A 16,790-nucleotide genomic window follows, 5' to 3' on the forward strand; every position below is an offset into this window, starting at 1 on the left:
TTACGGTCAACAGAATCCATCTCTCGTCTTGTATAATGTATCCTCTCTCGAAGTAGTGCTGCTTCTGTATAATCAAATATCCGATGAACACGGGCTGTCTGGAACATCCTCTTCAACTTTAGAACATTCTGTATGGTAGACGAATCCCTACAACGCAATAAGAAAGTTAAAGTACAAATTAAATGCGCTTTCTTCTTACGTAAAATTTCCAGGCATCTGACTGATTTTGAGAATTGCTCCCCGTAGAGTCTTCTGATCATAGTATGAAGGCTTTCACGACCGGATGTCATATCTTCTGGTAAACCTTCCGGGATGTAAGGTCGTGGTCCATGAAACTCTTCAGCTCATAACGTTTCGTCCAGAGCTGCGCTTGACATCTTCAGAGGAGTGTTTCTCCTCCGGTGAGTCTTGCCGACTGACGGGTCGGACGTCTATATCTGCTCCTGGGTATGCCCTACAATTCAGTATCTGATTTCGGAATCTCTGTCTGACCATGATGCCATTCTAACTGAAATCTTCACGTATCACCCGGCCTTTTCCAAGTATACGTCCTCCTTTTGTGATTCTTGAACAGATTATTCGCTATTACTAGTTGAAATTTATTATAAAACTCAATTAGTCTTTCTCCTCTCTCATTCCTTGTCCCAAGCCCGTATTCTTCTGTAACCTTTTCTTCTGTTTCGCCCCCTACAACTACATTTCAGTCCCCCATGACGATTAGATGTTCATCTCCCTTTACATACTGTAATACCTTTCAGTATCCTCACATACATTCTCTGTCTCTTCATCTTCAACTTGTGACGTCGTTGAGTATATCTGAACCATTGCTGTCGGTGTTGGTTTGCTCTAGATTCTGATAAGAACAACTCTATCACTGAACTGTTCACAGTAACACGCCCACTGCCCTACCATTCTGTTCATAAAAAATCCTACTCCTGTTGTCCCATTTTCTGCTGCTGTTGATGTTACCCTACACTCATTTGACCAGGAATCCTTGACTTCTTCCCATTTCACTTCACTGACCCCTACTTTATCTAGAGTGAGCCTTTGCCTTTACAGATTCTATAGCTTCCCTACCACATTCAAGCTTCTGACATTCCACGCCCCGACTCGTGGTACGTTATCTTTTAGATGATTATTCAATAGTTTTCTCATGCTAGCCTCCCCCTTGGCAGTCCTCTTCCGGAGATCCGAATGGGGGACTGTTCTGGAATTTTTTGGCATTGAAGAAATCATGAGACTTTTTCAATTACAGGCCAAGTGTCCTGTGGATATACGTTACGTGTCTTTAATACAGTAGTTTCCACTGCCTTCTGCATCCTCATGCTGTTGATCATTGCTGATTCTTTCGCCTTTAGGGACAGTTTCCCAACCCAAGGACAAGAGAGTGGCCTGTACCTCTGTCGGCTCCTCCGCTCTCTTTGACAAGGCCTTTGGCGGAATGAGGTCGACTTCTTATGCCGGAAGTCTTCAGCCACTAATGCTGATTATTAGTCAATATTTAAGCAGTTGCAGGTTTCGAACACACGACCGAGGACGTTTCATGATTACTAATCAAAGACGTTATCGCTAGACTGCGGGTGCAGAACTACAGGAGACGAAGTGTCCATATAGCAGTTCCCTTCAAAATGGCTGATTGGGACCTTGTTGAGATAGTCCTTCGTTCACTGACACCTGCAATTCCTGTCGAGTTTGAAATACCTGCATACTGTCGCTGACAGTGTGCGACACTCGTCTCCACTTCCTATCCGTGAATACCTTTTTAGCACCATTGTTCTTACGCAGCGTTACGTAGCTCACACTGGCATACCATTCTTTTAGAGACATTGGGCAGTCCACGTTGATACATCTGTAAGTCAGGCAACTTCATTCAAGGGCACTTCCAAACGCGGGAGCTGCTTTCGCGTATTCCATGTCGATCTGTCGACCGTTGTGGCGTTCCTGCCACATTGCGCGGGTCACAATTTGATGTCCGTATAGAACCCTATTCGCCGTTGTAGTTGTGTTTGCTGGTAGAGAAAAAGAGGCTACGCACTCAGCTAATGAAAATGGCCTCGTCATCTGGACCTGTAATGTTTGAAAAGTGTGACAGTAAGGGACTTAGTCCTTAGGCGACGGCAGATAGGAGGAATTCCCGTATCAAAATTTACGGAAAGATATTTAATATAGGACTTGGTAGAAAAACAATTGAACAATGTTGGAGCCTTTAACAATGACGCTTTATAACTGCAGTTATCTTTATTACAATTTCACTTTCAAAAAGTAGTAAGTAAATAGTTTACTATAACTGTTATTGGCGATCGCTAAATATGCAAGCAGGAAACGGTTAAGTGTAGTCATCAAACAATCTCTTTGATGTGTACACAGTATCACTCAGTCTACTTCGGTGATCGGTAGCGTGAACATGTCATTCTGGATCAAATGGGTCAGATAGGTTACTGTAGGTGAATGTGATACAAATGACAAACTTGCCTCGGGAAAAGTTGATTTGATATGAAAAATTCGAAAGAAAAGACAGTTAAGTTACGTTTAATACACTGGATGAAAGAAAAAGAATCATCCAGAAGACATAGTCGGTCGTCAACCAAACTTCGTACACACACACACACACACACACACACACACACACACACACACACACACACATACTCATACACACTCCATGGGAAAGTATGTAGAGTTTCAACACTCTGTAACATTTAGAACGATCACCAGTGTTCAAATGGCTCTAAGCACTATGGGACTTGAGGTCATCAGTGCCCTAGACTTAGAACTACTTAAGGCTAACCAACCTAAGGACATCAAACACATCCATGCCCGAGGCAGGATTCGAACCTGTGACCGTAGCAGCAGCGCGGTTCCGGACTGAAGCGCCTAGAACCGCTCGGCCACAGCTGCCGGCAATCACCAGGCTTGGCAGTTTATAAACCAAGAGGTGTAAAGGACACTACGATGCCACGTACCCGTGTGAGACAAAGTTATCAGCCTCTGACCAAATTTGAAACGGGCTTCATTGTGGGCCTCCATTTGACCAGCTTATCGACTTGCCCAGTATCCATATATGTGAAGCGTTCGGATATGAAAATGGCACGATGGACTGCATGGGAAGGCGTGGACACAAATACTCGTAATCAGGGTCCGGGTCGACAACATCTGACCACAACAAGACGTGATCGTCGAATTAAGCACTTCTTGACATAAATGAGCATCGTCGAAGAACGAGCAATGGACTCCCTGCAAGTTCTGTGTCTACGCTGCAACGCTGGTCAGCGACTAGCAGCGGCTGGACTAGGAAATTACTGCCCCATGCGTGGACTATCGTTAACATCACATCAAAAACGGGTATTTTTGGAGTGATGCCATGGACGGATGACTTGGGAGTCATGGACGGATTGTGAGCGGCGTCGTGTTGTGTTCAACGGTGAATTCGCGGTTCCCCACTAACGCAGATGACCATAGCCGGCGTGTATGGTGGCGACCTGGGCAGAGGTGCCATTCTTTCAACGTTTTAGACAGGGGCAGCGGTGTTACTCGTGGCGTCATGCTTTTGAGGAGCCATTGGGTGTTACTTCAGATCTTTGCTGGTTATCACTGACGGAAATCTGACGGCACCATGGTACGTAAAGAACATTCTACTTCCTCGTGTGTTACCTCTCATGCGAAAATATTGAGGTACAATTTTTCAACGCCACAATGCTTGGCATCACTCCGTACGTGTCTATATGAACTATCATCGTCGTGTAGAGGTTCTCTCATGGTCAGCGAGATTCCCAGATCTGTCCTCAATCGAATATATAGCGTGTGGACAAAAATATGGAAACTACAGAAACGCAACACATTAGCGTGCCTAATTTGGTATAGTAAAACCGTTGTAATTTGAAACAGCTTCCGTACATTTCGGAATGGATAAATACAGGACCTGTACGGTTTTCAAGGAAATACTTCTTCCTGCAAAATACTTCCAAGTTCAGCTAATGGAGGTGGATAGCGATCACTCACCCTTTTCTTCACAGTAGACCACAAATATTCAATAATATTGATATCTGATAGTGTGGTGGCCAGGGAAGATGCAATAATTCATCCTCGTTCTCACATTACTATTTCTGAACGATGCGAGCTGTGTCAACAGGTGTACTGGCTTCTTGGAACACGGAATCACCACTTGGGAAGAAATATTGTCCACGTCGTAGTCCTCTTCAACGACCGTTTCTCATGATCACTCAACACTCGCTTTCGTCCGCGTTGTGTCTTAGCGAATGATGTTTTTCCATTTTCCCTTTATGTAGTATAAATCTCCTCTACGGTGACTCTTCAAATATCGAACACTTCGGCTACCTTCGTTACCGAAACACCCCCCTACGAGCACCAAAAATGATGCCAAATTCAAATTCACCTAGCTTCGGCATATTTCATTCACAACTACTTTTCTTCTTTTGTTCACGACTGCCACTTGCAATGCATTGATGACATTGCACAAGTATTCTTCGTGGTCAGATACAACCATACTACCTGCAGGCTTGGCTTTCATCTGCATTTAGGATAAGATTGCATTTCTCATATTGTTTCCAACTTTTGTCCAACTCCTGTATGCAGGATCAGCTCGGACTTCAACTCCGACGCAGCGCCAGTATCGAGAATATCAGGGACCAGCCACAATAGCTGTGGGGCTTGCCTCAGGAGAGCATACAACAGCTTTATGAGACCTTTCCCAACCGAATCAGTGCACCCGACCAGTGCAGAAGGACTGTACCGTTATACTGGCAAGTCCTTTGTAAATTTGACTGAATTTTGTAATCACTTAAATAACATCACATACCCTCTCTACCCGTGATATTTTATTTCGCTTCCTTCTCCCTTTCTGGGTGCTTCAATTTTTTTGTCAGGCACTATATTCGCCTTCCTCGAGACAGTACGATTGGATCTCACTTCCATTACATTGGTTTGTGGATTTCTTCTAGCTCTCGCATAACACTGATTTTGCCATATCGCCAGATATGTGTTATTTCAGTTGGACAAATAGATAAGGAATTGGAAATTTGTGGTAAGGTCTTATTGGTCCAAACCTCTGAGGTCAACGGTCCCTAAGCTTACACACTACTGAATCTAACTTACGCTAAGGACAACACACACACCCATGCCCGAGGGAGGACTCGAATCTCCGACAGGGGCAGCCGCGCGGACCGTGACAAGGCGTCCCAGAGCGCACGGCTACACCGCGCGGCCAAATAGATAAGATGGCATCCCTTTCTTTTCTGAACTGTTGAAACATTATTTTAGTGACAGAAGTAGCAATCCAGAAACCCACTGTGAACACTTACCGTTAAAAATAACTATGTTAGAAGCCGCAATGTATGGAGAAGAATACGAACGGCGACAAAGAGACAGCTTTAGAAGATGTGAGTCTTCTCGAACAATTAGCGAAACACTAAGTGCAGTGTAAAATATTTACTCTGGTAGCTCATCCATCGTAGCCCTCCATATCGTACTTCACGTAAGGGACAAAATATAGTGTTGGCGTATACTAACTAATGAACGTATCCGAAGACTCCTATGTAATACGTAAAAGACCACTGGATGTGACGTGAGAGTGTTGTGCTGTCAGCAGAGAGACAATAACAGCAAAAAGTGTCGCTGTGGAAAGCTCAGTGACTTCGAACTTGCACCAGTCATTGGATGTCACCTGAGTGTCAAATCCCTCAACGACTTCTCAGAGCTTCTAAAGCTGTCCAAGTCGTCCGTTGGTGTGATCATGAAGTGACAACGAGAAAGAAAACCACAGCTAAACTACGATCCGTCTGACCTGATATACTGACGGGCAGGGACTGTCGAGCATTGTCAAGAGTAGTTCTAAAAACTAAGCGTAAGGAACTACTCGTCATATGCATAGTGCCACAAGCATTCCAGGTAGCACAATGCGCGCACGTGGTTAAAATAAAATTGTACAACGGTCTAGCAGTTCACCATAAGCCATACGTTTCTGTAGCCGATACCAAGCGATGACTCAGGTGGTGTAAACAGTAACACTAGTTGGCGGAGGATGACTTGAAACGAGTTATTTGGAGCACTGAATCACGCTGTAACCTGTCCCAGTCAACTGGAAGGGTTATGCATTGGCCAGTTCCTGGAGCTCTTTACGTTGCATTATGTGTAGTGCCAACACTGAAGTAAGCAGCGGGTGGTCTTACGATAGGGCGATATTTTTCGTGGTTACTATGTGCTCCTGTTAATGTGTTTCAGAAAACGCTAAATGCGTAGGGATATGAACACATTTTACACCATTGTGTCCTGTATACGGTAGTGTAACAGTTCCGAGACCAAGATTATATCACCACGGTAATGCGCCCTGTCCTAAATTCGTATGAGGTACTGATTTGTGGACAATAATGTTCAAATGGTTCAAATGGCTCTGAGCACTACGGGACTTAAGATCTGAGATCATCAGTCCCTTATAACGTAGAACTACTTAAACCTAACTAACCTAAGTACATCACACACATCCATGCCCGAGGCAGGATTCGAACCTGCGACCGAAACAGCAGCGCGGTTCTGGAATGAAGCGCCTAGAACCGCTCGGCCACAGCAGCCGGCAGGTAATAATATTCCTGAAATAAACTGTCTTCCCAAGTTTGCCAAGAGTTGGCTTGCCAAGAGTTCCTACCTGAACACAATGAAGCACCTTTGTGATGGGGTAGAACGTTGACTTCGCTCCAGACACCTTTCGAAAGCATAAATAACCACCTTTTGCAACGCGGATCACAGCGAGACCTGCGGAAGAGTCACTGAGGTTCTGGACGGTACGGAAAGGCATGTGTAGCCATGCCAACTCTAGCACCATGACCAGCTAAGAAGCTAGGTTTGTAGGCTGAAGATCGATGTCGCGAAAATCCCGATCGAAGTGGTCCCGTAGATTCTCGACTGGATTGTAATCCCGGGAGTTTGGTGGCTTGGGGAGTGCGTTAAACGTGTTCTGGTACTCTCCAAACAATGCACATACACTGTGAGCTATGTGACAGGTTGCATTTCCTGCTGGTAGATGCCATTATGCCGAGAAAAACAAACTGCATGTAGGGGTGGACATGGTCACCAAGATTACATATTTGTTTTGCTCAACTGCGCCTTCCAGAAAGACACGAGATCAACTAGGAAATGCCATGAAAACATACCTCAGACCACAGCGCTTCTTGCTCCGGCGAGGATCCAGCTCATGATTTTTGTAGGGTGCTTTCAGACATTTCACGCGGTACACGCCAACTGCCTTGGTCCGACGGAGCACACAATGTGATTCGTCTCTAAAGGCCGCTGTCACCATTCAATGGTCGTCCAGTTCCTGTATTGGGATGCAAATTACAGCCTTCTTGGTCAATGAACAGCATTCGGCATGAGTGTATGAAACAGGCGTCTGGTGGAGGGGCTCATACGCAGTAACGTCCGCAGAAAGACAGTTGAGGGCACACTGTTGGTAATCCCTTGGCTAATCTGGGTAGTCCGTTGCTCGTCCCTAAAAATGTCTTTATCCGTCATTTATCCCTATCATCTATGGCCCCTGGTGCCGCACATTTGCCTCAGGGTTAGGTTTTTTTTTTTTTTAATACCTTACATAAGGTGGGCTGGCAGCAGCATACTACGCTGCTCTTCAGCCACAAGTTTTACAAAGAAAATACAATGGAGACACAGAAGATACAGAACAAAGTGGGGGGCAAAAAACAGTGGACACAGAAACATAACACAAAGCCGCCCACAGTCGTCGAAAAAACACTAAAAACTGTCGGCACTGCGCACAAACACTGACAACTTAGACAGTACAGGTGAACGAAGGAGCGTGACAGCGAAAAACACTAAACTACAAACACGATGACACACACACGAGAAACTGATGGCAATGATCTCCGACGCGCGAATGTCCACGTAGCGTGTGCGAGTCCGGGGACCTGCCAAGAGGGGAAGAAGGGGGTGGGGGAGGGAGAGGGGGGAGCAAAGATGCCAACGGCAGAGGAGATGGTAGGAGGAATGAAGGTATGGGGGTAGGTTAAGCCCGGGGGAGGAGTGGGGAGAAAGGGAGGAGGGAGGGAAGGGGGAGAGAATGGTGAGAGGGTGCCCATAGGAACAAACACAGGAAGAGGTAGGGAGTATCAAAGTTGGTAGGAGGGGTAGATGGAGGGGAGGAGGGCATCATCAGGGAGGGGGAGCTGGCGGAAGCCACCTTGGGAGAGGGTAAGGAGAGTGGAGAGATGGAGAGCAGGTGGGACGTGGAAATACAGGCGCGGCAGCGGACAGGGGCGGGAGAGGATGAGAGAGACAAGCGGTTGAGGAGGATCGAGTTTACGGGAGGTGTAGAGGATTGAGGGTTAGTTTGCACCATTATGTACCATGTAAAGTATAATATAACCATGGCGGCTCGAGACAGTTAACAATCTTAGCTGTCTCGGAAATGCTTCCATTCTTGCTCCGAAAACCAACGGTTCGACGTGAGGTAAATCGATCCATTTCCACATTGTAACAACGACTGCACCGTTTTCCGCATCTTCCCGACACGCTTTGTATATCTCACATTGCGAGTGCTACCACCTACCATTTGTGAGCGGTTACTGCACTATGACGTCGAGCATTGGTCACGTTAATATAATTGCCCTGTGTATGATGCAGTACTGAATCGAGGCAAAAAGAGGCCCTGTTTCCATATTTCTCAGTAGAAGAGACTAGGTGGTAATCTCGGCAGCGCTCCGAATCGAGCAGTTTGCTCGTTTAAGGGTGTCACTAACACTATGCCCGGCGAGGTCAGTTGCTGGCTGCTGCAGTGGGAGTTACGCACCCGTCGATGAGCGGCGTCTCTGCGAGGGCGTCGCGCACGAGCTGGCGGCGCTGCGCGTCGGTCGTGATGGGCTCCTCCGCCCCCGCCACCGCCTCGCCCACCACCTCGTCGCCGCTGGCCGCTCGCTCAGCGGGGGCTGCGGCGCTGGGGGCAGCCGGCACGCTGTGCCCGGCGCCCGTGGCCAGCAGCGACACGGCCACCACCAGAACCAGCGCCAGCGGCGCCTCCGTGGTGGGCCGCCTCGGCCGCATCCCTGTGCAGGCAACAAGGAGTTTTGTGGAGTTCACACCGCTGATATCCTGTGCCCCTGGAAAACTGCTTCCCCTTCGGGAGATGTACTCGCAATTGCGAATATTGTAAGTAGGCTGTTTAGGTTTTTATATTGGTAACGCCTCGTAGCGCATTCTATGAAAATAACTGGCTGTGCTGTGTGCAGTCTGTGGCTTGGTGGCATTGTTGTAATATTCGCTATTGTAGTGTTGGGCTGTTGGCTGTTAACAGCGCGTAGCGTTGCGCAGTTGGTGGTGAGCCGCCAGCAGTGGTGGATGTGGGGAGAGAGACGGCGGAATTTTGAGAGCGGACGATCTGGACGTGTGTCCATCAGAAAGAGTAAATTTGTAATACTGGATACAATGAACTGCTATATATATTATGACTTTTGAACACTATTAAGGTAAATACATTGTTTGTTCTCTATCAAAATCTTTCATTTGCTAACTATGCCTATCAGTAGTTAGTGCCTTCAGTAGTTTGAATCTTTTATTCAGCTGGCAGTAGTGGCGCTCGCTGTATTGAGTAGTTAGAGTAACGAAGATTTTTGTGAGGTAAGTGATTTGTGAAAGGTATAGGTTAATGTTAGTCAGGGCCATTCTTTTGTAGGGATTATTGAAAGTCAGATTGCGTTGCGCTAAATAATATTGTGTGTCAGTTTAAGCACAGTCATGTATAATTTTTCTAAGGGGACGTTTCATATGTCGACCCTTAGCCGAGGATACCTTACTGGAATCTTCTGATTTTTTCTTGTAGTTTGTGTAATTAGTGTAGCTATTGTTTATTGCTAGCGCGTAATTATAGAGAGAATTTCCTTTATAGTTGTAGTTTTTCATTGTTGTACAGTAAAACAGTTGTGGCATGCATGTAGTTTTGCACCAAGTATTTCGCAGCTGCGCTTGCAATTAACTAGATATTATTTTCAGTGCTATGCTAATGTTTTTTCTTATTTTGCTCTTCAAATTATGCTTTTCTGTGTTATCGTGTGAAATATTGTGATAATAATGGCGTGTGAAAAACGTAATACTAGGCTCCAAAGTAAATTAAGAAATGACAGTGAAGACGAAAACAGTGTGTTAGCGCCACCGTGTAATGAATTAACTAATGTTCAAAGTAGTAATTTGGTAATTGTGCATAGGGAAATGGAGCGGGCTACAAATAATGGTGTAGACAGTGAAACAATTAGTGAACAGGGAAGCATTATCGATCGATCGGTCGGCAACAGCTCGCCTCAGGAATCCGAAATGACAAATACTGTAAATTCAGGTTTTGCGTCCTCACCGTTTTCTCAAATAAGTCAAGACACATTTTCTGCTTTTCAAAATACGAATATTGCAGTTCAAATGCACTGCCGAATAGCACTGAGGAACATGTTTCAGACACAAGTGCATTTTTATTACAGTTAATGCAACAAATGGGACAAAGGCTACAGAAGTTAAACAAAACGCTTGAACTAAATCAGAAACAAATGGGAGAAAATCTTCAAAAGTTAGACACCTTGGAACAAAATCAGAGACAAACACAGCAACAGCTTCAAAAGGTAGACTCATTGGAACAAATGCTTGAACAAACAATGTATTTACCTTAATAGTGTCCAAAAGCCATAATATATATAGCAGTTCACGATATCCAGTATTACAAATTTACTCTTTCTGATGGACACACGTCCAGATCGTCCGCTCTCAAAATTCCGCCATCTCTCTCCCCACATCCACCACTGCTGGCGGCTCACCTCCAACTGCGCAACGCTACGCGCTGTTAACAGCCAACAGCCTAACACTACAATAGCGAATATTACAACAATGCCACCCAGACACAGACTGCACACAGCACAGCCAGTGATTTTCATACAGTACGCTACGTGGCGTTACCAAAAAACAGCCTACTTACAATATGAACACCCATCAGCTGCAATGACGACAATGAAAATTTGTGCCAGACCAGGACTCAAACCCGAATTTCCCGCTTTACACGAACGTTCGCCTTAACCACTTTGGCTATCTGTGCTCGACTCACAGCCAGACCCAAACTTCTATATGTCGTCGTCCGTGCGCCACAACCTGCACACTTACGTTACCTTTATTCCCGTCCAAGAAGGACATATTTATTGAGACTCAGAGGGCCTTCCATTGCGTCGTAGTTCTTAGTAGCACAGGCGCTGGTATTTCGTATTTATTCGCCAATACCGAGCCCTCGATACGTAGACGACGACATATGGAAGTTTGGATAGGGCCGTGGATCGTACACGAATAGCTGAAATGGTTAAGGCAAATGCTCGCGTAAAGCAGGGATTCCTGGTTCGAGTCCAGGTCCGGCACAAATATTCACTGTCGTCTTCCAAGACACAGCCCATGGTAGTTCGTATTCACGTTTTAAATACATTTCCTGTATTTCTTGAAGGCTGTAGTTGCTGCAGTGCGTGTTCCTTTGGACGTGCATGAAGGAAGGGTGATAGGACATATGTTATGATATCAAGGAATAACTTCTGCGGTACTACAAGGACCAGTAGACGGTAAAAATCGAAGTGGAAGAGATAGATTGGAAAAATGAATCAAATGACTGAGGACGCTGAGTGTTACTGCTACTCTGAGATGAAGAGGTTTGCACGAGAGGGGACTCACGGCTAGCCATCAAACCAGTCAGATGAACTACGATTCAAAAATATGCATTCAAGAAAAATTAAGCATTATTGATAAAAAATACTTAAGTGAACAATGCGGATGAAAAATGTTGCACACAACACATTAAATCTATCATTGTGGTAAATAAATCACATTTCGTATAAACTTACTAAAAATGTAAGGTAAATCTAAATCATTAATTTTATATAGCAGCTACTGTAAGTTGGTTTTAATAATATGTATAATAAATATTAGATTTGACAACATAAATTATTAATAGTGTATAAACTATTACTTACCGATAAAAAATAAAGCGTTATAACTAAGAATTGAAAAGACATCCTCCTCCACGTTTTCATTATAGTTTTACATTGCTTTTCCTTGCTTTGAATCAAGCAAACTCAGTGACTGTGTCATACAAGTCAAGTTTAGCAGCTGTATCGTATTCTACAGACAAAATGGCTAAATTTGACTATTGGCTTTCACCTATACTTAGTGATGCCAGATGTCCCAATTTTCGATGAATGTTACAATATTTAAGATGCCATGAGCACTACTGTGGAGACCTTACTCGACTCTTTAATAAAGGTCAGAGATTCCATCCTTTATCTGTAGATTCTGCCTTCATTATTGTCCCAGAAAAATGCGAAAAATGTGATTTCATGTAAATAATGTCTTGCTGCAAATCTGCTTTTTATTTTTATTTTTTTTTCGCTTCCTCGTCTTTAATGGAAACTGCCTTCGAAAGTGTCTACGACTCATAACCGGAAAAAACCGTTACGGGGCATCAACTTAACGTTTTTCAATAACTTGAAGCACACAGATGTTAACATCAAAATTATGGCAGCAAATAATGGACGGTTTTATGCAAGTACCTCATCTGGTTAAAATGTGATGGTAAAGATAAATCTGACAGCATATATCCATACTTAGATGACAAAAGTCATGGGATATCCATATATATCGATGCCCGTAGTATCGCTTACACAAGGTATAAGATAACATTGTATTGGCGGAGTTTTATTTGTATTTAGTTTATTCATGTGGAAAGCTTTACTAGGTGATTGTGACCATACGACAGGAATTAACAAACTTTGAAACCGGAATGGTAGTTGGAGCTAGACGCCTGGGACATTTCACTTCGGAAATCGTTAGGGACTTCAGTAGTCAGAGACCGCAGTTTCAAGAGTGTGCCAAGAATACCAAATTTCAGGCACTACCTCTCACCACGGACAACGCAGTAGCCTTCACTCAACGACAGCGAGCAGCGGCGTTTTTCTTAGCGTTGTCAGTGCTAACAGGCAAACAACACTGCGTGATACAATCGCAAAACCAAAGTGTGATATACAACGAACATATCCGTTAGAACAGTGAGGCGAAATTTGGCGTTGTTGGGATATGCCAGCAGACGACGATGCGGGTACCTTTGCTAACAGCACTACTTCACGTGCAGCGCCTCTCCTGGGTTCGTGATCATATCGGTTGGACGCTAGATGACTGGTAGACAATGACCTGGCCAGATGCGTCCCGATTTCAGTTGATAAGAGTCGATGGTTGATTTCGAGTACGGCGCATATCCCACTAAGCTATGGACCCAAGCTACCCAACAAAGCACTGTGCAAGCTGGTGGTGGCTTCATAATGGTGTAGACTGTACTTACATGGAATTCACTGCTTCCTCTAGTCCAAGTGAACCGATTATTGACTGGAAATGTTTATATTCAGCCGTTCATGGACTTCATGTTCCCAAACAGCGATGGAATTTTTATAGATGACAATGCACAAAATTACCTAGCCGCAATTGTTCGTGACTCGTTTGAAGAACACTCTGAATGACTCGAGTGAATGATTTTGGCCAATCAGATCTGCCTAAATGAATCCTATCGAACATTCATGGGACGCAATCAAGAGCTCAGTTCTTGCACAAAACCCTGCGCCGTCAACACTTTCGCATTTATGGACGGCTATGGTGTCAGCGTGGCTCACTATGTCTGCAGGGGACTTGAGTCAGTGCTACGTCGAGTTGCTGCACATGTCGGGCAACAGGAAGTCAGACTCCATTTTAGGAAGTATCCTAAGACTTTTGTCACTTCAGTGTGCGATAAACGCGGTAACAGGAGCAAGTGCTTTCAAAATTACCTTCAACGCGGATAAAAGTCAGCTAATGACTTAATAAATGTTGTTGCAATTTTGAAGCTTTTGTATGATGTGCATCTATTTTGTTTGTTGGAGGCGGCTATCAATGTATTCATTCTGTCATGTTTTAGACGTTGCCTGTTTTTTAAGCTACGCACATGACCTAAACATGTAACGCTCTTTAGGCTAGGAAAAATTATTTTAAAATTTCTTCCATTCCATCGTTGCAGTTGCAAGTAAGCAGTGTAAGATTTGAGATAAAAATACAGTCTTGGTTGCGGAGGTTTCTATTTTCAAATTTCAATGACACCTTTCACCTGTGGTAAGCATCTTCAGATTATGGAAGTTTGTCATTATGCACGCCGTTCATAAAACTGATTACACGATGCGAATACATCAGCAAAATACGATCAGGATATCAAAAAGTTGAAAATCCCCACTGCTTGTCAAGTGGGTTCCTTACTCGTTGCCATGCGTAAATATCAGAGATTCCACCGGTTACCTGTGGCTTCCAATTTCGTTATTCCGTAGTCAAATGCGAAAAATTTGATTTGTTGTAAATCAGGTTTTGTTACAAATATGTTTTCTCGAACACCACTCCCGCGTCTTTAACGTGAACTGCATTGGTGGCTTCGAAAGTGTCTATGAAGCACAACCGAAAGGAGACCAGTTTGGGGGCAGTAATTTAACGCTTTCCGATAGCCTGAAGCAAACAGATGATAATTTCAATAACATTTCGCTAATTTACGGCCTCTTACCGACTTCACTTCGTCAAAATGATCACAGTAAAAAATTTCCGCATTTATGCAAATACCTCATGTGGTTAAAATAGGTTGTGGCGCAAAGCCAAATCTGGTAGTATGTATCTAAATGTAACAACACGAGCAGGTTCTTTCAGAACTATCTTCAACAGGGAAAATAGTCATTATATGACATAATAAATCCTTTCTGTATTAGGAAAAGTTCATATTTTGTGCGTCAAATTAGACTGTTTGTTGCGGCTATTAGCATATTCACTTTGTCAGATTTTAGACGTTGCCTATTGCTTAAGGTACACGATGTAGCGCGTGGGCTAAACAAGTAACGCGCTTTACGATAGGAAAAATTATTTTAGTTGCTTTGCTGGCCTTCATCATATACAAAATGGGACAGCATCTCTCAGCAACAGTAGGAGCCTTTTTAATTTCAATTTATTGACTTCTGTCGATATCTACCGAGTCGAACTAGTGCTCTAGCGCACTCTGCGCCAAGCCCGTAAAATTTACGGGCCGCTGGACTTCAAAAAATCGTCAATCCCGTAGAATTTACAGTCTACAATGTTCTCTTCGAGTATCATCTCTTTGACGCTATTCTGTCGCCTTTGGACGGTGGTATGGACTTCCTGGGATCTTACTTCAGGCTTATGTTCACAGATGGTGTGGGAAGTATCTTTCTCTCAGCGATGTTGGAAGAGTAATATATCTTCACAGCAACGTTGGCACGCAGCGCTTTATTCGCATAAACGCCGGCACACGGCGAATTGTAAGTCGTGAATTTGGTTCGAAATGGCACGAAGAGTACTATCCAATCGGGAAATAAGTGACTTACTCATGATGGAAGAGGTTTTCGATTACAACAGAGAGTGCAGAAGAGGGTGGGGGAGAGAATGGCATTTTTGAAGGTACATGAATTATTACTTTTGAATACATTATGGGAGTGACAATGATCAAAGTGTTACAAATATTTACTATTAAAAACAGTCTTGATCACAATTTATTTATTACAGTGACCGGTTTCGACCACTACTGTGGTCATCTTCAGACCAATGAGTAAGAACCTCCTCCTGCTGGAGAATTCTCCAGCAGGAGGAGGTTCTTACTCATTGGTCTGCAGATGACCACAGTAGTGGTCGAAACCGCACACTGTAATAAATAAATTGTGATCAAGACTGTTTTAATAATAAATACATGAATTATTGCTTATCCATTACGTGGTGTTGTTACTATTTACGCAAAAAACTTACGCCGTGTTATGCATTTTGTTAGGATTTACTGCAACCACACTGTCACAGTCTATATTATTCTTTTCAGTTGATGATCTGAACGAAAGTAGCTCGTCAGAATTGGCTGGAAGCGATGATGAATTTCAGTATGCACCGCTTGATGTTTTTGTTGCTGAAGCTGACGTCTGGAGCGTAGTCGACTTTTTACCGTCTTTTCCCATCAACACAACGCCGCGAAAAATACTTGCAGACATCAGTTCTGCAAGTTCGGTATTCGACTGTGCTGAAGTGTTTCTAACGGATGGAGATCTCAGAGATTTGAAAGCACAAACAAATTTATATGCATTGCAAACAATTATAAAGAAACGCAGTAAAAACGAACTGAAGCCTCATTCATTATTGAGTTCGTGGAAGCCAGTTACGTTGACTGCAATGAGATCGTCTTTCATCTGTGCATTTCCAGAAGGCCAAGAATGGCAGATCACTGGTGCTCTAATCCAGCTGTAAGTTGCAATTTCTGTCAGTATATAATGAGTCGTTTGCGGTATAATCAGACACTTTCTTGCTTAAATCTCACTGATAACCGTAAGCAAAAAAAAAAAAAGCCAGGAGAAGAAGGATTTCGTCCACTCTTCAAAATCCTTCCTTACTACGACAGGTTGAGGGAACGTTGTATTTACGCATATCGTCCATCAGAAAAACTTACAACAGATGAAGGTAAATGCCCATTTCGAGGTTATGTTGGTTTTCAAGTGTATACACAGAACAAACCTCACAAATACGGCTTGAAGCTGTACACTGTTGCAGAGGCAAGCAGTGGTTATGTCCTCAACTTTGAAGTGTTTGCTGGAAAGCAGTTGTAGGCTCCTTTCTGAAGGCAGTCTGGTGCATAAAGGCCACACTATGTACTTAGACAGATTTTATTCGAGTGCCGATCTGTTTCAGCAGTTCGCTCAAGCAGGAACTGGTGCTGT

The 16,790-nt window shown here is 43.9% G+C and overlaps 1 protein-coding gene across 1 annotated transcript in view; it reads right to left on the minus strand.

Moving 5' to 3' along the window:
* The window catches only part of LOC126176366 (dipeptidase 1-like), a 290,014-nt gene extending 280,954 nt beyond the window's left edge, over positions 1-9,060 (minus strand). The window contains exon 1 of the mRNA XM_049923521.1: positions 8,810-9,060. Coding sequence (XP_049779478.1) covers positions 8,810-9,060 — 251 coding nt within the window. The remainder of the gene's footprint in view (positions 1-8,809) is intronic.
* Positions 9,061-16,790: the final 7,730 nt, after the last annotated feature.

Source organism: Schistocerca cancellata, chromosome 3 (genome assembly GCF_023864275.1).
Source record: "Schistocerca cancellata isolate TAMUIC-IGC-003103 chromosome 3, iqSchCanc2.1, whole genome shotgun sequence".
Taxonomy (NCBI): domain Eukaryota; kingdom Metazoa; phylum Arthropoda; class Insecta; order Orthoptera; family Acrididae; genus Schistocerca; species Schistocerca cancellata.